This window comes from Buteo buteo, chromosome 3 (assembly GCF_964188355.1).
Source record: "Buteo buteo chromosome 3, bButBut1.hap1.1, whole genome shotgun sequence".
Taxonomy (NCBI): domain Eukaryota; kingdom Metazoa; phylum Chordata; class Aves; order Accipitriformes; family Accipitridae; genus Buteo; species Buteo buteo.
The window spans coordinates 65595202-65620738 of record NC_134173.1 but is presented as its reverse complement, the minus strand read 5'-3'; the positions used below and the strand labels follow the sequence as shown (position 1 = coordinate 65620738).

Below are 25537 nucleotides of genomic sequence, written 5' to 3'. Positions count from 1 at the left end.
GAAACTCGGCGTCAGCAGCCTATTTTCATCCATGTGCAACGAAACCCCCACGGCCAAGGCCGTCCCTAATGGCTGCTGCATACAAACAATGTCCCGATTGTGCCTCGCCGCCTGGACTCCCCTAGAAACGCAGTCACTACGTCGGTATTAATTAAAAACAAAGCCTGCTTGCAATGCCCAGTTTGTGAACCTGTTCCGGCAGCCACACTGAAGCAATCTTTGTGGGGACCTGGCTTGCTTTAAGCTAAAGAAAAGGGGGCACCGGTTCGGCTTTCCTCGACGAAACCTGGTGTCTGAAGGTTTGGTACCACACCACAACCTGCCTGCAGAAACCTACCCATCACTGCCATTCTGCTGACACCGGCAAACGCCACGCCAGTCTTTTGCAAGCCCGTTTGTTTGCCGTGGGAGAGCGTCATCTTTATTATCTCTGCGATGACAGACTCCAGGGCTGCTGCTATGGTTTTATTTGAATTGCAGAGATCTTAAAGCGCCCCAGTCCTGGCCCCTAATCCCACCATGTCTGGGGCTGTACAAATACAGAAAACCCAGGTGAGTCTTGTTCTTCCTAAACCTTCTGCCGAGCTCCCAGGGAGCACTGCTGGTTAAACAAAGTAGGTCAGCGCTCCAGACACATAGACATACGCGCACATCAGACAGGAGAGATGCAAACTGGAATATTAAGCCACCAAGTGGCTGTTAAAAACTGCGCACATGGGCAATTAAAATATTAGCATCCTCTCACGTAAGCAAAGCAGACAGAAGTGGCAATTAGTTTCAGTTACAACTTTGGAGTCCTGGAGGAGCATCCTCAGAGGCATTTTCTTTTTGGCTACCTGATGCTTGCATCCATCGATTTGACAACCCACGTGGGGGGTACGGACGTGACTGCACAGGCATCTGCCTCCACACATGCAGGAGGACTACGCACAGCACCACATGCGATGGGACACGTGCATGCTGTCAGACTGCGTTTGCTTGTGGAAGAGCCGAAGTTGCTTCCCCACCTCTTGCTGTTGGCCCGTGACATGGAAATGCAGCAAGTGCAAGCGCTGCCCTATCCAGTCACTCCTCTTCAGCACTGAACTAGACAACTTTATTGTAAGGAAAGTCGCCGAGTACTTGCTGCCGCCCACTGCAAACCTCCCTTGACACTTAAATGCTGTGCTGATGATTAATAAAAATAACTCTGTATGGGTGAGTCATGGAGACAGTTTCATTCATTCATTCATTCAGGTTGTGACTACAACCAAAATAAAGGTGCCCCCCAAGTCCCCATTCCCAGGAGCTATCCAACCCCCTTGCACAGGGAAGTGCCATCGAACACCAGGGAAATAAACATCAGTAGTTCACCAAGTTCACTTTAATCTGGTTAGTGTTTGCCAAACTGATTACTGCAAAACCAGTTAAAACTCCACACACACACAGCTCTAAAGACACTGAGCTGTTGTGCACCAAGGAGAGCTAGTGGGGGCTGAGTTTGGGATTTTAAATGGAATTAAATAAAATTATTAAAAAAAAAAAAAAAGGAGATGAGAAAAAGGTTACCAAAATGTTTAGCCTTTGTTTTATTGAGTTACAACAAATGAGCAACAAGTTAGAAAAGTTGGATTTATTCAAACTCCCTAGCATCCTATTTGTGCAGCGTACTGAAAGGTGGGCAAATTTTCCAAACCCAGCTCATCAGAGGAACGCACCGGACGGCTCTTGCACCCGCTCACCTACACACCCATGCTCCCGCTCTCCTCCTCACACGTGCATGGACAGACACTCTCACACAAATCCAAATTAGCAGTATTTGAAAAAAAGTGCACTCGAGAACCTAGGATTGATCTAAAAATTTAGTGGCAAGGGTTAATCAGAAATTTCTGTTCTGCGCTACAACATCTAAAGCTGGAGGGCAGACTGTTCGTTATGGTATCCATTGTTGTACCAGCCAGAAAAACACAAACAAGTTCAGATGACGAAGCATCTTAATTTCCTCGCTCCAACCCCTCTGGGGGTTGTACTGCATGCTTAAACAAAAAGTGCTAAAAAAGAAACCCAAAAAAGGCATTCTAGCCAAATCTTCAGAGACCCACAGCTGGGGCTGTCTTGTAAAAAGTGAAGTACAGGAGCTGGAGAAGACTTGCCTTGTAAGAGCATGGAAAAGCAGAGATTTAAATACTTCAATCAGTAGCAGGTGGCCATAAAATAAAACAAAAAGTCAAAACAACAAGAAAAAAAACAAACCCCAACCACTCCAGAATGACCCTCCCCAACCCCATAATGTGTTTAAGTGGGCTGAAATGTAAACCGGGGTGGGGATCTGGGCTCAGATGTTGATCCGCACCAACAAGACTCCACAAGATTGCAAATCTGTCTTAAAATGCTTCAGAAAAAAAATCTCCTCTCCCTCCCCCACAAAAGACACTTCCCTCCCCCGAACCAACCCCCAAATTTTGCAATGGCATTATATGCAAGAATAACTTGCACCTATTAAAAAGTTAACAAAATTTCCACATTGTACAAATCTGTTCAGTACAGGAAGAGGCTGGGCAGGAAAGTGGGTAGGAGAGAAGCTAAGGAGAAACCTATGTACAAGGACCCTTTTCTCTTTCTTTCTTTCTTTTTCAATGCAGTAGTAGGACTTTGGCACTATAAACGATCCCATGATGATGCTCCACGAGAGTATTTCTCGCTGTGCCTCTGCAAGCGCGGTTTGAGACTTGAAGTCGCAACACGCTATCTCACCCCAGGCAGGAAAATAGTTTTCTTCTATTTTCAGACAGCATTTCCCCTTCAATGTCACGACAGTGCAGCTGAGGAGTACCCCTGCAAAAATTATAAAAGCAGAATATTATTTTTGAAGGCACTATGAACAACTATTTGAGCTGTCAACTAACACAGCATCCAGTTTACATCCCTGCACATGCAGTAGCACTGTATTTTGTATTAACCATACCCTGAAGCCTATCCCTATCACAGCCTGATGCTGCGGTAGGGTGCCAGATTTTTGCTGTATGTAACACCCAGCTAATAATCCCGTATAGATTTCTAACAGGGACATACAGCCCAGCCTTGACTCCGCTGATCCCTCACTGCTGTACACCTCAGGCAGATCCTCATGCTGGCTCAAAGATGATGTGCACATGTTAGGGGCAGCTACTTTGCGACCACAGGCCAGATAGTGCTAAAGGCAAGACGACTTCAGGTCTTTCTTCCCCGGTAAATCTTCTCATTAAATAATTTTTTTGCATGATTTTAGAAAATAATTATACAAACTGCAAGACAATGGAAAAAACTGCACATGCCTGTGCTCTGCAGAGCAGCTCCCTGGCTCTGCTACAAGTCCTGCACCTACATAAAGGCTGTGCCATGCACCAGTGATTAAAAAATAACCCCCCAAAAATCAACCTTCAAATACTCACCCACCTATACATATCCCCAGTTGCCAGCAGAGAGCAAGGGCTCTATGACAGGAATTATGTTCGGGATGTTTTTCCCCATTGAGGCATAAAGGTGCAAGAAGCGCAAGCACCCACTCAGGCTGGAGCTGCACACAGCAGCACGAGGTGGCTTCCCTGCACCATCCTCCTCACGCATCCTGCAGCAGTGAGGTTTTCCGAAACCTGAATTAACCTGTTTTTTCACACTTTTCATGAATGTTGCTACCAGGTCTGTCATTTCCCGCAAAAGCAGCGAGCTCTGTCTGGCATCTGCAACGCAGAAAGCAATACGGTCGAGCCCAGTAAAAGGACACAGGCTTGCACCAACACCAAAGGCAAAAGTCCTCCCCATCCTTGCCACCTTTCCTCAAACAGCCCCTGGCTCCTCCTAACTCATTGGAAAGTTTTAATTGCTGCACTGGGTTTTGCTCCCCCCTCTGAAGTCCTTCATTGCATTACTGCTTGGGTCTCTGACACACCTCAGTGGTTTCAGAGAAAACAGCAAGTCCTCTTTACTTCAGCCTCACTCCCTGAAATGCTTTAGGGTGAATTTTGCAAAAACCACTGGTCAATCCCACGCTGACTTCAGTATGGTGCCTTGGAGCCCAACACCAGTAACAGGCACTATAGCTAGCTTTATGGATGAAACCCTAAACCACAACAAAAACAGGAACTTGGACAGAAACAGAGGGAAACCCCAGTAGTGTTCACTTTTACCAGTTTCAGACACCGTGGAATGCACTGGGCTACCAGCAACTGAGTGATCTCAGCTCCCACAGCGATGCAAAAGGGGTTGGAGATACCAAGGGGACCCCAGACCACCTCTTATGCCCAGTACAATGCATGCAGCAGAAGCAAGGGGTGACTTCCTTCAGACTTTTTGTTTTTCCTCTGGTGTGCAACTCCCAGACAGGGTTTTCCTTTGGCACATCTCCACAGAGCAGTGGTCACAGCCATCAAGAACCAGGGCACGCATCTTCTGGGGTGTCCACCTACCTCACTCCCCCTGTGAGCCATGGACTTGGTGCCTACATTTTGCAGGGTTTGGGCTTAAAATGGAGGTCATGAGGTAACTCTAAAAAAGAAAGTTTACAGTGGAGACTGTGGTGGTGAAAAAAAGTAAGCTTCTGAGAAAAAAAACAAAAGCTCTGGGCTGAGGAAATACTGATCTTGGGAAAACCCCATAGAGAGACAACGCTGTGAAGAGAGCCAGCGGTAGCTGCCAACGACTTTGGCATGCTCTGGTCCCACTCTCATGTCTGAGCTGCAATTTGCTGATTTAATTTAGAACCAGTTTCTGTTTGTCAGGCTTGTGGGGACAACAGACCTAATTTTGACCCGTGCCGTTCAAAGGTAGGAATATCTCTACTGATAGAAAGTGAGCTCAAGCACTTTCTTGATAGAGCAGTTGAGCCTCGTTACAAGAGGGATGCGAGTCTTCATTACGCAGCATCTAGAGCATTTTCAGTGATGGCTTTAGTGCACCCTACAGCAGCCACTCAACATCTTGAAGGTTACAGCATCCTACGGGGACCGATCTCCCAGCCTCACCATTTAGGAAACCTAACCCGCTCTGTGAAATAAATCAAATTTGGCCAAAAGCTTCAGATATGGACTTAGTAACAGAGCCTTTTCTTAGTCCAGGGATAATATTTCAGAGCCTGGTGTGAATCCTGCTCTTGCCAAGGCTGGGTGCTTGTGAAACTCCCACTAGCTGCAGCAGCAGAATCTGCTGAACACATATCAGTTTTGAAAAACTCAATTTTCTAAAGCACAAGGCCTGTCTAGGCTGTAACATAAATACTCCCTAATAGCTTCGGAAACTCCAAAAACTACACACCAGAGCAGAGAGTGACTGAGATGGTCTGGAAGAGCTCAGGTTTTACAGAAGTCACACACAAATTCAGCCAACAACAGGAGTATGGAGATCGATCACTGAAAAATGTTCACTTTAAACTACATACATCAAGCTGAGAAAACAGCAACGCCATGAATATCAAAGGAGCATGTTTCTGCCTGATGTAGGGTTCAACAGTGAAAGTTTCACATAATGACTGTGGCTGTGTGAGAGTCAAGAGAAGTCCCTTGTCAGCTCTTCAGTCCACCTCTTACCTGCAGCTAGGTCAGTCACACAACCCCTCTAAGGTACTGAGGGGTATAACGTTAGGAAAAATCAGACTTTTATATGACAACAGGCAGAAACAATCTCTCCATCAGGTCTTACAGTCTTTGCTTTTGAGTCATACCCTGCATGTCACCTAAGAAAATGCCTTGTTAATTTAACACCAAAGTTTTAACTAAAAGTTATGTAAGACAGGCTTCATAAAGATAAGAGTGAAAGTTTATCCTGAAGGAAAAAGGAGCCAGTAGCTGGGATTTTTCCACAGGTCCCATCAGTGTGGGGTATAAAGCTTCCAGCTGTTGTGTCACAACATCTGTGACAATGCCTCCATGCGGGTACCAGAGAGCAGGCGCTTGTGTTTCTAGGCTGAGACTTGCAGGGAGAATAAAGGAAAATGAAAGAGAAAAAGACTTTGGGCTTTTGTCAAGTCCCCAGGCCAGCATGCTGAGAAATGGGCAAAGAACAGAGGACAAAATGGTCCTCTGATCTTACTGCATCGTCTTCACAGCGGAAGCCCTGCTCCAGTGCATCTCTTCTCAGTAGGTGTATTTTACAACCAGCCACTGGAAAGCTCCTCATCAAAAGGACAACCCAGCAAAAGTTTAGCTGAGATCAAAGTTCTTATTAAAATTCCTCTCTGTTAGCACTCGAGCACCTTCACAGCCCTGGAGCTTTATGGTCTGTGCCACAGCACAAAGGCAGGAGGTTCATCCCAAAGTACCCTATGCTGCTCGCAAGCACAAAAATGCAGGCGCCGAACTTATGCTGCTGGAAGAGGATTGTTGCAGAGCTTAGTTTCATGGCACAAGAGGTTTGTAATAAATAGTGGTTTCAGGCACCCCCCCTCTCCTGCCCTCCTCCCCATTCCTTCCTAGCCCCTGGCCTGCTCCCTCTCCTCAGTATGAATGTTTATAGCTGGAAGGGGGAAATGGTCTGGAATAACAACCCTGGAAAAAAAAAATATATCCCACAATGCATTTATTCATTGCACATTTGATTTTAAAAGGCAAATCAGATCCTGTCTCTCCTTTCTTATGTGGCTGCACAACAGTGGCACCCCAGCGTGCCTCCAGCTGATGTTCCCATGTCCTGCCTCCTTTAATCTCTGCCTTTGCCACACAGGTAACACAGCCTGCTCCTCACATCCCTAATCACCAACTTCTGCAAGCATAACACAGGACACTGCCTTGCACTGCAGTCTGAAGCTTTAAGATACTTTGTGATACAGATGCTGTGATAACATTTCTCAAAATTAGCCGACACGATTTATAGTCCAAAATAAAACCACTGCAGGGCTTCCCTTTTCAATGCAGAGAAAACATCCAGGAGACTTTTGGACAAGCACTGCGCAAGGAGGAAGTGGAGGGCTCTAGGCTACCCAGAAGGGCTTGCTAAGAAAAAATGCACCTCTGCAACAGATATTAGTTCAATTCAAGAACTGCGAGTTGCAATAGTAGAAGTCTTCAGTGCAAGTGTGGAGGGACTTCTATCAGTCCTGGCTTTTGTATTTCCTTTTTTTTCTTTGATTTTTAAAATTTATTTTTTTTTAAAGAAATGCTCAAGTATCTTATACTTACTAGACACCAGAAAACTACTAACTCTTTCTAAAATAGATGTTCTCTCACTGTGGTTGTTAATGCAGGGTGCTGAGCTTTCTGTGGAGTAAGTTCTAGCTTAAGGAGACTCCCAGTCTGGGAGAGACAGCCTCTGTTATACTGAACACAAAATGTTACAGGCTCCAGTGAACTCAATTGAACATGCAAGTCAAGAAATGCTGACAGTGCTTGCTCTAGATTTATACCTGTGCAACTGTGATCTGTGAGGCTTCAGGTCTCCAAATAACACATCCTTTCAGATTGTGAAAGATCGTATAAAACCCCCTTAAAGAAAGGCCCTGCAGCTTGCTTTTAAATTCAAGATCCTGTGAAGATCTGCTAAAACACCCACACAGCTTAGTCTGGGGCATTTCCTAAGCCTCTAGAGTGAGCAAGCAGAACAAAGCAAGGTTGGAGACAGTTCTCACCTGCAAGAGGAAGACAGCACATTTGCATGAGCCACTTCAGTCCCCACAACTTTTTTTTTTTTTTTTAACTTGCTGTTGCATAAAGAAGCATCTCTGTCCTGGGCCCTTCCCCCAGTGACCTTTTATTCTGAGCAGGGCAGGATGCTGCAAAGGAAGGACCCAAGGTGCAAAACCAGGCACAGCCTCTATTCACAGGAGATCAATGATCTGTTAGCAAGGGGGATATTAGCAACTAGTGTTACTTACTATTTCTTTGCATGGCTCAGCTGCTATGTTTTACATCAGGCGCTGCAGAGGTTACATAGGTCATTTAAAGGCAGAAAGTTCAAGGTTTAATCACTTATGACCAAAAAAAAGAATAAAGATAAAATATCTCCCTTATCCAGGACTTGACTCACAAGGAGACAAGAAACAAGGCAAACAGCACTAACCCCTCCCCTACCATGCAGTTGCTTTAATTTACAAGCAGGATGGGTCTCTCTTTTGTTCAGGCATCCAGCAGGCACAAGGATCCGGCAGGCATGGGCTCCAGGGATTTATATTGAAGAGGGGCTACAGGATGCTGGAAGCACACCAGACAGAGGCAGGCTCAGAGAAACAGGGCACCATCAGCATTACCTGTCTATACGTGGGAATTGTCTCCAGATATACTTTCAGAGTCAAAGTCCGCCAGCTCTGCCTGGCCTTCGGGTGCTGTTTGGCTCCAGCTGTCCGTACAGTCCGATGCAGCGTCATCATCACCCACTGTCACCTCCACCCAGTTGACCTCTGCCGGCTCCTCGTTCTCCTCACTGCCGTGGCTGTTGCACTCCAACCTGTCTGTACCCTCCGCCTGATTCCCCAACAAAGAGTCTTTAAGTGGTTCGCAGTCTCTTTTTGCTCTCACCACTAGTTTCCCCGCATTCTCTTCATTCAGTTTTTTATGCTCCTGGTAATGCTGCCGAGACACCTCGTTACCATTCTTTGGACTCTCAATGTGTTTTGATCCCTTTTTCTGGCTTTGCTCGTTATGACCATCAACAACATACTGCTGCTGGTACTGGTCAATCCATTTAAGTGACCCTGATCTTAGTGAAGACCGGTTTTCCTTGAACCAGCGAACTATTTCAGTTCTTGTGAGCCCAGTCTGAGATGCTAACTGGTCATACTCTTGGGGTGATGGCCACTGGGTCCTTGCAAATGTGCTTTTCAGTAGATGAATCTGCTCTTGGGTTTTCTTAAACGTGGTGGAGGACCCAGATAAAGCACCAGGGAGCTGAGAGCTACTCAGCAGTTCTGCCTGGCTTATTGCACCATTGGGAGTTCCTTGTTCTTTAATTTTTCTGTATGATCCCATTGAGTCCAAGACAGCTTTCTCCATGTTGTCCCTTATCTTTCTCCGCTCAGAGAACCACGAATCTATCTCCCTCCTACTCAGTTTAGTCTCCACTCGAAGCCTGTCCAATTCTCCTTGGGTAGGAAAAGAGCATCTTAGGAAACTCTCCTCAAGGGCCCTAAGCTGCTCTTGGGTTTTCTCTTTGAATCTCTGGAGAGTAAAATCTGTGTATGGGTGAAACGAACGTCCATGTCGACCAGCTGAAGGTGCTATTTGATCTTTCCCTAAAGCATCACCAGGGATATGCACAATGCCCCTTTGACTTCTGTACCTGTGGTCACTGAACCACTTCTTAATCTCGCTCCTGGAGAGACCTGTCGCCTCTATCAGCCGGTAGACTTCTGCATCGTCGGGAAACTGGCTTGCCATGAAACTGGCCTTCAGCTCTGCTATCTGCTCCTTTGTTTTTTTTCGCTCACTGGCTGGTGTCAGTGGTACAGCATTCAACTTGGCAGGAATCTCAGGCACCTGAACTACGTGAGGACGCTTGGCCTCTGGGGCACTTGATAAGGTCTGTATCGTCCTCTTTTGCCCCTGGTTCGGGGCAACAGCAAGCGTAATTGGTGAACAGGAAACAGTTGAACCATTTGACACGGGAGTCAAAACCAGACCAGTCTGGCCCAGTATCTGACAAGGCAAAGCTGTCTGGATGATGGGCTGGGGCATTTTTGCAGTTGTCAAAGGAGCTGGCAGGACGGTGATGGTTTGGGGAACTGCCTGGATAGTACCATTGAACATCTTCTTTCTTGCCTCCTCCACTTCTTCAGGAGACCAACTTATACCATGCTTCAAACGTTGAGTAGCAAACCAGATTCGGATTTGTTCTTCTGGATGCTTTGATGCTGCCGTCAACCACGACAACTCTGCTTGTGTTGGGTAAGGAAATTTATTAAAGGAGTTGATCATGGTTGCATTAGTATCCAGTGCAGAGTTGTATTTGGTACTGTTCAGAGGTACCGGGACCTTGGGGACAAGGTTAATATTTGGTGGCAGCTGTACAGAGGGCATAACATGGGCTAACACATCATGGAGAAGGTCTCCATTTATACAAGCAATAGCTTCAGTGGCTTCAGTTATGATGCGGGGGAGAGCACCATCCACATGGTTTTCCGTAACTCCCTCTTCTGGCTTTTTGGGACCCTTCTTGGTTTCCCCTTTAGGCTTTCCCACTTTCATCATTGGTGTTTTACTTGCACTAATTCCCCCATGAAGGGAATCATCACACTCTGCATTTTCTAGCCCACCACTTGTGACAGTGGCATCATGAGCAGTGGTCTCAATGGACTGCTCTAAAACAGTCTGATTATTGCGTTTAATTAATTTCAGTTTAAAGTTAGTCTCTCCCGGGTGGTATTTTGTGTTGTGGTCAGATAAGGAATCGTATTTTTTGGTAGTGAAGTTGCATTCAGCACAGACATAGAGGGGGTTGAGAATGACATTTGGATGCTGAGTGTCAACATGCTCTGTAAATTCATTTAAGTTTTGTGTTGAGTAAGGGCAGTATTTACACTCATAACCACCCTGGGGTTTCTTAGACTGATTTTCAGCTGGGGGCTTTGCCTCAACCACTTCGCAGTCTTTGACTGAGCTTTCTGAAGGCCAGCTTTTTTTAGAGTCCTGCTGTGGTACGCCAGTCCCCTTCTCTTTAGGAGCCTCTACACCCTCGGCACCTTCCTGCTCCATGATTTCAGAAGTTCGCACCATACAAGGAGTTGTTGACTTTCTTTTGCTAGCCATGGCAGCTGCTGGCAGTGGGCTGTCGTCCCAAATGATGACTTTTTTTGACAGGGTGAGCAATCAACTCAATAGATCTTGCAAACAACTCCAACCTTCCTTGATTATTTTACTCTGTTTTGTTTAATGAAGAACTTCCACCCCAGCTGTGACCATCAGCTCCGCCAGTAGACCTGTCAGCTGCATGACACCTGTGAAACAAAGCACACATCGTTAGGCACTGATCTATAAAACACATATTTAGCAGAAAGCCACAGCTCAAGATGTGTGCATTCACAAGGCCACTTTGGACAATGGAAAGTACTCTTCCTCCTCTCCGTCATCAACTTAAGAGTCAAAAATCTCCCCACAAAGAATAAAAGCAGTGGGTAATTCGCAGTGAAGTGTGCCAAAGGAAAAAATGGTTTTGAAACAAGTAAGATGAACAGACAGGGGATTTTAATCTCCACTAGACTCAATGTATTTAGCTGGAAAAGAAAGAAGATACTGCTATAAATACTGCATCTTTTTATAGAAGCTGCAGTTTCTATTAATTATTATTTTGAAGCCTGCAGATTTGAAATTGACTGCGATTTATATTAAACTTAATTACTTCCCACTGTCACTTACCTTGTAAATATGTCTACTAAATGATTGTGGTTACTAACGATGGGTGATTTCTAAATAAAGCTATAGGGCTTGCCTTGGTTGTAAAAGCAAAGGCAGAAAGAAGAGTTAATGCAAATCAACACTTTCAAAGGTCTGTGTCTTGACGAGAGGTGGATTCAAAGAAACTGCAGCAGATCTGTGGAGGCTTATCAAGTCCCTTCCAGAACAAAACGTTCCTTAAAACACCACTTTTCACTCAATATTGACAGAGGTAGCTAGCAAAGGTCACAGAAGCCCTTAGATACCTTTTAAACAGGGTCCCTTCCTGTGACCCTTCTGATATTTTTATCAAGCCCTCATTTGTGCACATCACTCCCTACAGAATTAAAAAAATTCCATTTTTAAGCATAATTCATATGTCCAAGCATTTTTGGAAGTTCCCAAATGCAAGAATTCTGTAAAACATATTTTTAAAAGGATCTGAGGTCAACATCAGTCAGAACAACCACAAAGAAAAACTACACCAGCTGTTTTAGGATCTACCCACACTCATCAGGAGTGAGTAGAAGGAAGGAGGGGAATTTAGTTGTCAAAACAGTTTCATTAATTGGAAAAAAAAAAATTAAAAAAATTTCACTCTTCTACTTGACAAGATGCTTTTTCTAATCAATACTTGACTCCAGTTTACTACTTTTTCTGGTCAGATGGGCTCTGGATTCATAATACTTCCAGTCCTGATGGAAAACTCATCTTTTACAACCAAGGATTCCTTGGGATGGGATGAGGGAGGCACTGGGGTTTACAGACTGGAGGAGGATGGAAAGTGGAGATTTGCAGAGCGGGTAAGACCTGCATTGATTTTTGTAGAAGTGTATTAAATGGAGAATCTGAACTAGAGATCTAATGAAAGATGTGCAGGATGGACTAGATGATCTTTAAAAGGTCTCTTCCAGCCCAAACCATTCTATGATTCTATGATCTCATGTCTAACCAAATGCAGCTTTTCTCATTGTGAAGCCTGTAAATGGTAAGCTGAATCCAGTACCAAGCAGACATGAAGATCAAACGAGATAAAATCCCACTGCCGTTACATCTGGACAGGCATCCAACACCAGGAGACAGTTTATAACCACCTCAGTGCTGTCCCTGAACCTGCTCCTCCTGCTTCTGCATTGGCACGAGAGCCAGAAATAGTCACTGTAAAAGCAACCGCTAACTTCTCAGTTCTGTTTGCAGCTGATGAATACTTTGCAGGTCTCTAGAGCATATTTCTGCTACTCTGCCTGTCACAGATCATACCACTCCTGTATATATGGAAACTCAAAATTATATACTGTCAGAGGAAGCAGCTCCAGCTAGGGATAAAGAGCAGGGATGGCAGGTTCCAGGTCCATGTACTCAAAACCCAGCATGAAGCAATTCTCCATACACGAAGCACTTCATAAGTGAATTCTCCATGAACCACCTTCGCAGATAAGGCCCTTGCAAAATGCAAGCTGTGACATGCTAAACGCGCACCACAGAGAAGATGCTGTACGGAGACGCTATTAGTTATATTGCAGATGCCCCAACACAACCACGCGGTGCTCTGCGTTCACAGCCACCACTACCTCCACACCTCCCAGCTCCAACAGAGGCCAGGGATGCTCCTGCACACTTGCTTTGATTCGGTGAAGCACTGGAACGTCAGCTTGAATTTCAAGGGTGCATTTAAGCTCCAGGTGCTTCCCTGAGAAATGGAGCATCTTTGCTCAGCTCTGTGAAACAGGGAAGGGGCTGCCTGCAGGCTTATGGCTCTGCCTTGGTCAGGATGACACAGTGCCATTTCCCTCTAACCTAGGATCACCAACATTGTCATCATTATTCCCCAAAGCTTTAGCACATCTGAGCCAACGTCTCCTCTTTTGTTTCCTTTTTTCCTTCACCATTTTAGTAATAAACAAGCAGACGAACAGTGGAAGAAACGATGCCTGGTTTTCTACAGATTTGTGCTGACTGACCTTTAAACTGGATTACACTGAATATTCTCTATTATTTCCACATATTCCTTCAAAATTCCCTTCTACTTCCCCTCACAATCATCCTCCTGCAGAATATTTTGGCTGTGATCTGTGGCTTGCTGCATCCTACTGCAGACAGGATCAGAAGCTAGAGACAAATGTGTAACTGCCCAAACGCCCACCTTCCTGGCCACCCATTTTTGATGACGCTTGCAGAAAATTAATTATCTTTGAAGTGTCTTCCCTTGTACCCAATTTGGCTGAAGCAGGCCAAAAGGTGAGAGAAGGGGGCAGAATGGGCTCTGTAAGCCTGGCTGCTGCTGGAAACAGGGTGAGGGTGATCAGGCCACCTCACTCTGCCTTGCAGATCCCACCATGCTCGTGACGTTGACTTTCATAGACAAGGGAAGGGACATGCAAGGCAGTGCCCTGGGACAGGGTGGTGGAGAGGATGGAGCCATGGCTCCCAGAATGCTCCTTTACAGCTTACTCTCCCTCCCAGGCCACACAGCTGCACCTAATGGTCTGCTCCTTTTCTGATGTATGACCTTCTGCAAAATTCATGTGGCAACATCAGCAAAAGGAAGAAAATTCAAAAGACATCAAAGACAGAGCAAGGCTTATTTATACTTCACTGAATATCTGCCCCCACAAAGGAAGAAAGAGCTAAGAACAAAAAGATAAAGGAATGGGATGGAAGAGAAAGAGTGGGGAACAAGAAACATCTAGGTTACAACTTGAATCAATCAAAGGTTTCTTAAAAGCCAGACTAAATGTTTTGAATTCCCCAGTCTCTGGAAGCTCAGTGAGCTCTCTGCTGCATTGAGTTGCTGCGCTGAGCTCCCACCTCTCATGAGAATCAGCCCCAAGCAAGGATGCTCTGATACGGAGGAAGGGCCAAGGTCCCTCCAAAACATATATAAATGGTTAGACAGATAAAAAATTCTGTCTACTACAGTTTTCCTAGAAAGTTGTACAGATTGTTGCTTCTCTTCCATCTTCTATTCCACAGAGTGGTTTTCTGCAGGTCTAATTGCTGGTTTGCTAACTCTACACTTCCAATAGTTTTTCTGTCACATGAGAATCACTATCCACCACAGAAATCATACCCAAGTCAAATGCTTCTTATTGGAGGTCAGTAACAAAACCAAATGAGTTTCAGTCCAAGATGTGCAGTTTGGGGGGCTCACAACCAGCCAGAGACGGTCTTTGTTCCTTCAACCTGCATCCTGAAAAAGAGGGAGGAAATGAGGCCCAACACCTGCATGACCAAGGAGAGTTTGTTGGGACCTCCAAGCCACAGCCCCTCTAGGACCTCGGTAAGGATGTCATTTGGGATAAATCAATACACAGTTGCCAAGGAGGACAGACCCCCCATGGCATATGTCTGGGAGCTGCATCACGTACATTTGCAGGGGCTAACACGTCTCATCCAAAGATGTCAGAGAGAGCACCAGGAGCATCTCACAGCTTTCAAATGCAAGCCTCTCGCCGGAACATCAAAGCCCCAGCGGACAGCTTTAAGTACGCAGTGTTACTCCTGACAAAGCTGCTAAAGGATGCTGCTTCAGCTCCTCTGATTCAGGAGCAAGGCAGCTCTTCCAGGCTGTTGCTCCACTGGAGCTCAGCAGGCAGGGGAAAACACAAACCTGACCCCACAAACCTCTGGATTTCACCTGCAGATGGCTGCTCCTCCAGCTAGTGATGACTACCAAAATTTTTGGGGGGGGTGGGTGGGATAGAAAAGAAGATACCCTCAGCAACAGCCAAGGCTTCGCAACCAGTGCATCCTGATGGGAACCTGAGCTACACTTCATCACCTGAGCCACATCCACGGCACACACATCCCTCCGACGGGAAAAACTGACACCTGATGCTTGATGAACGGGTCTGCACCACGGACAGGTCAACCTCTATCCCTAAAGCTGGCCTAGTTCACTCTTTATGTTTACAGACAGGACCCTGAACAACTGACCTCCTTTTTGGGCTGCTGCCACTGTGGGGTGCCCACAGGCGTGGGGTGCGGGGGTACTGCTGCTGGTTGCCCCATGAGCAGCCAGTCCCCCCAGACATGGGGAGGGAAGGCAGCCCCCACCCCTCCAGCTCACCTGTCACATCTCCTGCTTGTCTTGCCATACCGCGAGGGGTTGCAAAAAATAAAGAGATCTAATTTTTTTTTTTTTTTTTAAATGACCACATGCACGAAGCAGCAAAAGGCAACCAGGTGAAAAACAAAAGCACTTTGCTCCGAGCAGACAGCTGCCGTCATGAACGAGGTCCACACCAAACCACAGAGAGCCCATGTGCAGGAACAAGAGCGTTTGATCTGCTTTGCTTCAGCAAAGCCATCAAGGATGGGAGCATACAGGTCAGAAGCAACGTGTTCTTTTAAACCTATATCCCCCAAAAGTGCAGCACAGCAGTTATGAGTGAGGCCCTAGTCTGGTTTTAATTTCTGAAATTTGTTTAAATTTGTTTAATTAACAAAATAACCCAGCCACAGTCCTCTGATCTTTCAAACCCCTGTTAAAATAGCTCCAGAACATCTGATGTGAGAACGAAGTGGGACCTAATTTGGTGACTGTGTATGTGGCTGAGGAAACACCAGATTTCCTACGTGGTCACCTGGTCTCAGACTGGGGAAACTGCAGAGAACCGCACAGGGAAAATAAACCATGCTTTTAGGCCTGGCTGGCACTGGAAAATGTTTGCCTGTGTAGCAATGGCACCTTCCAGCAGCAAAAGATAACTGTAAGTTATCTTTCAAGTTCAAGCAAAGGGATGGAAAAAATAAACCAAAAAGCTTTCTCTTGCCAAACACTGAAATCTTTTCATTATCTCCCATCCTTCCTTTGTGCCCATAGCTAGTTTTACACCCCCCCCTCCTAAAAAAAGCAAGTATTTGGGGTAGAGACTGAACTCCTTTTCTGTAGTTCCCACATGGGCTCCTCTGAGGCGGCGGCAGAGTGGGAATTTTCCATGGCAGCTGGGACACTGCCTGGTCACACAAAGCATCGGCCAAAACCCTACGAGCTGTGGCTGGGGAAGTGGTGGTAGAGCAAGGGAAAGACAGGGTGAGATGCTGTCTGTCTTCTCTCATACCCCAAAACATGAGTCAGTTGGAGTTAACTCTCCCCATAGCAGCCCTCGTAGCGCTGTGTTCTGCATTGGTAGCTAGAAAGGTGTTGATAACACACCAGTGTTTTGGCTACTGCTGAGCAGTGCTCCCACAGCATCAAGGCTGTCTCTCCAACATTTTCATCCCCCTCAACGGCAGGCTGGGGATGGGCAAGATCTTGGGAGGGGACACAGCCAGGACAGCTGACCTAAACTAACCAAACAGATATTCCATACCATATGACGTCAGCTCAGCTATAAAAGCTGAGTAAAGGGAGACGGAAGGGGGGGGGCATTTTCGTCTTCTGGAGCAACCACTGCCTGTACTGAAGCCCTGCTTCCCAGGAAGTGGCCAGACATCGCCTGCTGATGGGAGGTAGAAAATAACATCATTTGTTTTCCTTTGCTTTCGCACGCGTGACCTTTGCTTTCATTTTATTAGATTGTCCTTATCTTAACCCACAAGCCTTTTGTCATATTTTCTCTCCCTTGTCCAGCTGAGGAGGGGGAATGATAGAGCAGCTTTGGTGGGCATCTAGTGCCCAGCCAGAGCCAACCTACCACAGCGAGTCTGAAAAAGGCTGTCCAAAGACAACCAAATTTGAAGGGGTGTCAAATTAAAAAGCAAGGAAAACCTTCACTTTGGCAGAAAGGAAAAAGCGCACCAGACATAACACCACTTTGTGCTGCATCTTGCTTCCAGCTGAGGGCTGGAAGAAGGTAATACAACAGAGGCTGAAACACGTTGAACCCCCACCCAGTGCAAATGGATCTTTACTTTTCACAGATATACCTTGCTTTTTTTAAAAAAACCAAACAAAACAAAACAGAAAGAAAAACACTTCAGCGGCACTTGTGTGATTTGCCAATAAAATCTTTCTTATTTTTCATCCCACTGCACCATTTCCTCTGCCCTTTCCTAGCAGAGAGTTCCCAGCACCTAGCCTCATCTGAAAAAGAACAGTGGGAAAACCATCACCATGAGGATACCTGCAAATAAGTACAGAAATATAGGGCGTTTCAATTGCAAGGGCCAGCTGTTGTTTAAAGAGGGTGCAAGCATTTTACTGCTTTTCTGCTTAGGAGTTCAGTCTCCATGAACAGCATCCTCTCTGCTACAGAGGACAAACAACAGCAAATTACACTCTTGTAATTTAACTCCTCCCCACTCCCCCAAAAAACCACCAACAACCCTCCCCCATCTGTGAACGTGATGATTAATATCACAAAGGTATAAACTCCAACTTACAGCTTTCCCATGCCACTTCCCCAGCATGGGGACTCAGCAGGAGTAACAGAGGAGGTGCACGGCACAGGACCAACGAGAGCTCACTACCACAGGCTTGTTGGACACAAGTCTTTCAGTCCCTGGGATTTTTTGGGATACTATCCCACTTTATCACACAGTGAGTGGATCTCAACAAACCTTAACATGGATACCACATTCTGCCCTCGGATGCCAGCAAGGCCCTGCTGCTCACCACCTTGCAAACACTGCACGTTGCTTTTAAAGCAGAGACACCACCTGCACCACTTTTTTCCTGAGCTGAAGAATTTGCCACCCCTTCCAGGACATGTCACCAACCACACCATGATGGACCTCAGTGGGCCTGTTCAGTTCTGGCTAACTTCAACGATAGTCCTCTCCCTCTCGTAACCTTCCAAGCTCACGGGTCCCTGGCTCCCCCAGGACTCAAAAGCACATGTCCCTGTGAGCATCTCTGCTTTTAACACTTGACTCCAACCTGCGTGGCTGCCCAGAAGTCATGCCATAGAGTTTAGAGCAGAGCAGAAATTTATTGATATTACTTGACAGCATCATAACTCCCCCACGACCATCTACTCTTCACCCATGAAGGCTGCAGCAATGCAAACAGATGCAGCACAGAGCAGAGCTATCATCCTGCTCCATATCAGAGACGCTGAACTCACATTCATTAATGTTGTGGCAATATTCTCCTACAAGTCCAAGGATGAGAGGTGAGATACACATTTCATGGTGCAAAAAAGGAACATGCCTAGGGTGATGTTTTTGCTTCCTTACAACTGTTTTTAGCATGCAGCTGCTACAGCAATATCAAAAAGCACATCAGCTAGCACAGCAAAAAAACGCTGTTACTCTCCACTGTGATAAAACACTTAAAAACATTGCTTAATTACATGCAGGAGAATAAGCAGAAGCAAACCAGGGCAAATAATTCCTGCATGATGGATCGGGACTGTAACGATTTACAAAAGAAAACCACAGAAAGAAAGGCAGGTTTTGTGAACTAGAGCAGGGCTTTTAAAACAGCATTTAAGTCAGAGCAGCCTAGAGCTCCAACACTTCTGCAGTTCTTTGTAAGCTGAATAAAACACGATTAATGGGGAAGTATACAGATCATTACAGCAGTAATTTTTGCAGACATGTGAAAAAATAAATTTGAAAGTGTGACACATTTTCAATTCGCATATGTCGGTGTAGACATTTCTAATTGGAAAAAAAACCCCACATAGATGTTTGTAGCAGGGTGCTGTGGCCATGAATTTTTGTCTACAGAGAAGCAGCAATTGATAATTTTTCTCTCTTTTAAGGACCAGAGGCTCACACCTTTCAAAGGCGCTCGGCAAACCAAACTGCCTCCAGGACTCTTGACTCCCCCCCCAAGCAATGTGTCCTGTGAAACTGGATGTCAACGTAACTGTGACACGGGGGCAGAAGCAAACCTAGCGCACATCCTGCCTCTGCCTTGCACCCCTGCAGCACAGTCACTGAGAGACTCTGGAAAAATACACAGATAAAACAAAAATGAGGGGTTTTGGTGGAGATGGGCTGAGGGTAGGATGAAACGAGGTTTCAAAAGGCACCAGCGGTAGTAGAAAACCCTGGAGAACTTCACGCCTAAGCCAATCCACATGAAAGCTGCCTCTTTACTTTAACAGCTCAGCTGTGATGTGACCACTGCATAGAGATAAAGAAACTTATTCTGGAAAACACAGATATTCTGGAAAAAAACCCCCTCTGTAGGCTTTACCAGAATAGGTTGTCAGGCAGTACCATGCAACAGGCATATTTCAGAGTACACTGCTCACACGCTATTCTTTTGAACTAAAATGTTCTCATTCAGGCTGCTGCAAAGCCAAAGACAAGGAAAAAATGGTGGGTTTTCTGTGCTGCACGTTGTACGAACGCAAGTGGCCAACCCTTTCCCAGAAAAGGGGAAGCTGAACATCGTGTGCTGTGAATTTTCTATTATAAGTACTCATCTGCAGTCGCTGGCTTGTATATATATATTTTTTTCTCCTTTTTTAAATGCAGGCTTAAGTTTAGTTGCTAAAATCTGGATTAGGCCTGACTTTAGCTTTTTTGCTCTTCGGAAAAATGATAGAATAATCTACTCAGGATGAAAAACAGCACCTTACAGACTGGTTCATGCCCTGAAACAATATTTATATTGTAGCAATGGTCACTTGTCCCACCCAGGACAGTGGCCTTAATCTCAGGCTAGGCAGCAGATGGTCCCTTTCCAGGAGGGCACACAGTGGAACGGATGGGGCAAGCAATGGGCAGGAGGGAGAGAACCAGTGCCGAGGTGGGCACAAAATCCAGGTTTTTCTTCACTTCCCAGCCACTGCTTTCTCCTCCGGAAAAAAGGGTTGGCAACCTACAGCTTGCACACGAAATGGGGTGTGTGGGCAACTGCAATTGGCATGCAAGGGCTGCGTTTCTGAAGTTGGTGCAGTTTGGGAAAAGCTTTTTTCCTTGTAGTGTGGGCTTCTGCCATAGGCATCTGCTTCAGGGTCCTGCTGAACACGTGGCTTTGCTGGTGCTCTCCATCAGAGCTGCAGATGCTCAGGGCCAGAAAGGGACCCAAAATCCCAGACCTATGACTGTGCAAACTCAAAACCCAAAAGGTGCTAGTGGGTGCACTCCTGGGGCCTCGCTCTCTCCTTTGGGAACGAAAAATACAAACCGATGTCTTCCAAGCAAGAAGATGTATGAACCACCCATGCAAGATACAGCCAGATATGTCAGCAGATGTTCTCAACAGCCACAGGGGAGCTGAATCTCTGTCCAATGCCCTCCATCGGTGGCTTCCACGGGCAGCAAGCTCCTAAGATTAGTCATGTACCCTGTCAAAATTAACTCCTTTAACCAGTGGTGTGTTCACTCCTAGGGTGGGTACTTGCATGTTCATAAGAGAGAAATAAAGATCAACAGATTTCTTAAGAGAGAAATAGAGACACTATAAAAACATTCATTCTAATTACTTTAATTACTTGTCTGTGCAGCTCACTGAATCCTCATCATTGGACTGGATTAAAGTCCCTGGATTTAAGTAATTCTTTATGTTGAGTTTTTATCCAGCACCATGTGGTGGGAGGACAAGAGACTCACAGACAGAAAACAAAAATTATCTGTAGACACTGTCTTCAGCTACATGGGTAAAACCTGGATGTGTCCATCTGATTTTATGCAGGAAAAAGACAGTTTATTCCGTTTGAATGTTCAGCTTCATTTCTTTTCAGGTAGGCTTTTAATGAGTAAATTTTTTTCTGGGAAAGGAAGGGCTGTTGAAAGAAGCATTCTTTGCTCAAACAACTTCTAGTAAACATTTCCCATTTGTCAAGATCAAACATCTTAACATCAATGTCTGGTCCCCTTTCTCCTTTGTGCCATCCACCATTCCGTGACACTGCCACCTAGACAGGGTACAGCTGTATACATTTCCTATATTACTATTTTTTTATATATTATTACATAGTCTCTCCAGATTTATTGTTATTATAGGGACACTATCAGTTAAATGTCTCCAAAGCAGAAAGAAGACGAGCTATGACAGAATCAAGACATTTGATTTCTTTACTCCATGTGCTTAAAAAAACTTAAGCAACAATACAGAAGTTTTCCTGCTTTAGTATTTCTCACACTGCTTGTTTCCCTTGGCAAATTTTTCTGCTCTGGGAACCACAGCACCCTGCCTTTAGTCAGCTGAGTGTCAAATTTTTCCAAGTAAAATTATCAACGTTCTCACAAACACTTTTGCAGGTGAACTGCAAAGGGGAAAACAAAATAAAAATCACATGCGCATTCTGGGCATCCCTCTTGCATAGCTGCACAGTAGAAATAAGCTCTAAATTTCTAAAAAAAAACCAAAACAAAAAAACTTTCACTTCTCAAGAAATAGCCCCTAAAGACCCACAACTCCTGGCTCAGGCAGCACATGGCACACATCACAGCAAGAAACAGAAAGAAAAGTGCCCAGAGGACCTGATGGAGGGGAAGGAGCAAGTGCTGAGGCCAGGAGATTATTTGATGACCACTTCTTAGAAGGGTTTAGATTTGAGGGAAAGAGAAAGGAGAAGAAAACTGTATCACCAGGTTGTCACATCTGAACAAGACAGACTTACGGGATGCCTGGCCAACCCTATTTGTCCAATATGGGGAGCAGCCTTTGTATCAGCCTCATCCAACACAATAGCAGCACTGAAGGAGTCTATGGAACTCTCAAAAGAGAGGAAGGAGCTCAATAATCAACACAAAACTTTAGTAACCTGCATGTGTCTATAGCTGCACACCTCCCCCTTTGACTCATTCATGATGTGTTAGAAAAACGCAGATGGTTTGTGATTTATAAAGCTGATGAGTCACTGTACCTCTTTCCTTTCACCCCCCAAGGGCTTCTGTGTTTATCTTCACGTTCCCCAATGAGGAGTACAGATGAGAGGATAAAACACTACCAAGCAGACTAGTGTAACATCTCCCTCCCACAGGATAGTTTTAACTGTGCCCCCCAAACACTGCTATTCTTCTCTCCCATCCTCATTTCCCTCTCCACTTGTCTATGCTCCAGTGAACTCAACAGCTATTGCTTCAAGTCATCCAGATTGACACTGCTTATGCAGTCTGAACCTTTGCACCACCAGGAAAAGCTTCGGTACATAAAATTTTCCCCTTTTAAAACGTTAGGACTGGCTTATAATTGTAACAACTGGAAATATTCACTTCCTGAATGGAAAGTCTTGAGCTACAGTGCCAGACACTATTGAAGGAAGCCCAAAAAGCTTGGTTTGGGGTATGAAGCAGCACACTGAATACCTGCACAGTGATGCAACCGAAACAATTCACCTCAACATTTCCAGAAGCAGGAATTTCAACACACCTCCTTCGAAACCAAACCACCCCTGGAAACTACCAGATGGATTTTCACAGGACCTGAACACCTGGTGTCCTCCAAACTCAGCCAGAGGATACCAAACAAATCTGATGTCCAAGGCACTTCAGGACAGCTCCAATTTTAAGCACACGAACAGTCAGACGTTGGCCTAACTCACACGGTTCAATACCCTGACGAACTGAGGAGGCAAACCTCAGGCATCCCATGTTACAATGCCACATTTCTGTCCGGGGGTGCAAACAGACCCCCATGCACGTACTGCTGCCAGCTTGGGGGAGCACACTGCAGACACCCATGCTGCCTGCGCCCATAGCCAGGTTGGGTCTCCCACTTGCTAACCAAATTCAGATGAATGACCTTAAACTGCTAGCAGATGATGCACAAGTGTTTCCCAACCTGGATCTCTATTTAGGAGACTTCCTGTGATACAGACAAACCCCTGTATTGCTGGCAAAACACAACTCCTTCCTCAAACCTGACACAATTTCTTCCAACCATAGCTGGTGCCCACCCTCCCAACCAAGACAGAGACAAAAAGCAGGTGTATAGGGTCAGCAGGCCACATCTCTGCTGTCCCAGCATGCAGGAAAGGTGGCCGCTGCTGGTTAAGAGGAATGAGGTGCTCAGAAGAGTACTTGCCTATGCAGCACACCGCATCAGTCTGACCTCCTCAGCTCTCTCTGGCCCTGGTGACAAGCAGATTTGGTTCTGCTGAGGGGCTTTGCAAGTAGCTTGGTGTAAATAACATTCACTCGCATCTTGTTGCATTTTACATTAAATTTTGTTGTGCTCTACTTGCTTAAAAGGAAAGACTGTTTCAAAAGTGGCCTTGTATCAGACCACAAAAAATGTAGTTCCACATTTGGAGGCTTTTCTTCTCTAAAAGCAATGGCTTCCACCAGCTATGTAAAATAGGTATCTTTTCTGGGTCCTTTCCCCTCATGTAGGAGTCTGCCTTAGATAGTTAATGACCTGTGGTGATCAGAGGATCCCACTGGCCTAGTGTTCAGAGGCTTTACAGCTGTTAAGACACCTACCCTCACAGCAGGCCTGTGAATTAAGGCACCGCTATTACCCCCATTGCTCAGATGGGCTATTAAGGCATGAACAGAGTGTGGCTCAGCCTTCGTTAAATGGCCAAGTCAATTTACAGCTTGCTGCCACCAAAAGGGATGGGGTAGCAACAGTGCAAAAATCACGCCTTACCCAAGGTCTTCAGCAGGGCTGGAAACCGCATTCAGGTTTTCTGTGCTACAGGCTACTACTCCATCCTCTGTAAATTCAGGTTATCCTCCAGCTCGTGAGTTGAAAATATTTAACAGCCCCTGCAAAAGGAGCTCGTACTCTTAGACTAGGACCCAGCAAACAAGAACCAAAGTCACAAAACCACCACAACTCTCAGAAGCAGGCTCATGGGCAGAAGAAAAAGTCTGAAGATCTAAGGTCTGAAATATCTGCCCTCCCTCAGAAATCACTCATCAGACCCGGTGCATGCAAATGGCAGAGAAGCCTGTCTGCTTCTAACCATGCCAAACCTCCCTCTGTCCTTATACAAGCTAAAAGTTACCTTCCTCTGCAGCAAAACACATCGCTAGCAAAGCCACACCAATTCCTCCTGGTCTTCCTTTGCTACAGTTCAAGAACTCTTCCCCTTTCCATTTTTTGCCTAAATTCTGGAAAAATCTAGTATTTTAGGGAGGGTTCCCATGTGACAAAGACCTTTTCACGACAACCCCATCTCATCCAAAGTCTATGGGCACCATCAGTATACTTGTTCTCTTCTCTCTTTCTGGCTCTGGAGGTCCTGAGTTGACCCACACCTCTTTCAGTCAAGGGCATATTTTTTCCTGATGTTGGTAATACAAACTGAGCACACATCACATTATCCCATCATCAGTTCCTCAGTCAGCTCTGAGGTCAAATACTGAAAAAGTGACCCTCTAAAAGACGCTTAGCTACTCTGTCTTCCACCATCCTAATCACATGCTGTGCCTGTTGAAGTTGTACTTCATCTCCTGTAATTCCCACTTAGATCACCTCTGCACATCATTTTCCCCTTACTGGCTTAAAATTTTCTCTCAGCACTTTGTTTTCAAAGTGTATTTAATTACCTCTCCTTCTCTTATTGAGGACTGAGACCGCAAAACATTGCTTTAGTATAAGCCTATAAACTGCACGACAGAGGACCTACCACACGTTCAGCAGAAGAGGCAGAGACAATAAATAGCAAGTCCAGCAAGATCCTTTGAAACATCTGCATGCTTTCCCTCCACCGCAGGTCACAAAACACTTCCCCCAGCTTACAGGGCATTTAAGGCATCTAACACAAGACCAAAAGCCACCAACTATTGTCCGTCATTGGAAACCAGAAGCCAGCTGAAGCATCACTGATGTTCCAGACGTCTGCACCATCTGAAGCTCAAAATTAATAGTTGTTTGGAGCTGAAGTTATTCACAAAGTAACACTGTTCTAATTTCTTCTGTCATCTATCAAATACACTCCCAATCATTTATCTTCCTTAGGAAAATCACAGATTATACATACAATTTCTAAATTAAAAAAAAGAAAGAAAGAAACAGAGTTAGAAAGCCTTTCAAAACTGCGTTTGCTTATGAGGAAAAGGCCTGTCTTGCCATGTGATATGCTGAGATTTCAGGTGGGTGTGTACAGTTTAATATGTATCCCTACAGGCACCTATTAGGCAGGCAAATACATTTTACCCCTGGGGATCACGGGACCCAACAAGCTTCCTCTTCCTCCCGCAGCACCCGTTGCTGCTGTGATTTGTCACAGGGCAGAGCCACTGCCCTCTGTGCACAGTAACAGTTTTGCTGTTGGGAGAATTTGGCACAGCCACAAAGGACCTTTGTTCATGCCAGAAGTTGGGCACGCAATGCAATCCTTCCCCCTTGTCACACAGAGTTGGGTTTCCATGGCCGGGTTAGAAACCCTCCCCGACAACTGCAACCCACAAACCCAAACACCGTTCCC

The 25537-nt window shown here is 45.5% G+C and overlaps 1 protein-coding gene across 4 annotated transcripts in view; it reads right to left on the bottom strand.

Moving 5' to 3' along the window:
• Positions 1-1550: 1550 nt before the first annotated feature.
• Positions 1551-25537, bottom strand: part of ZHX2 (zinc fingers and homeoboxes 2) — a 78922-nt gene continuing 54935 nt past the window's right edge. For 3 of the 4 annotated variants that reach the window (XM_075023889.1, XM_075023891.1, XM_075023890.1), the window contains exons 3-4: positions 8192-10873; positions 1551-2814 (exon numbers count right to left, since the gene is read on the bottom strand). In XM_075023889.1, coding sequence (XP_074879990.1) covers positions 8196-10685 — 2490 coding nt within the window. In that variant the 5' untranslated portion in view covers positions 10686-10873 and the 3' untranslated portion in view covers positions 1551-2814; positions 8192-8195. Of the gene's footprint in view, positions 2815-8015; positions 10874-25537 lie in introns of all 4 variants that reach the window. The other variant, XR_012649886.1, reaches the window with a different exon arrangement.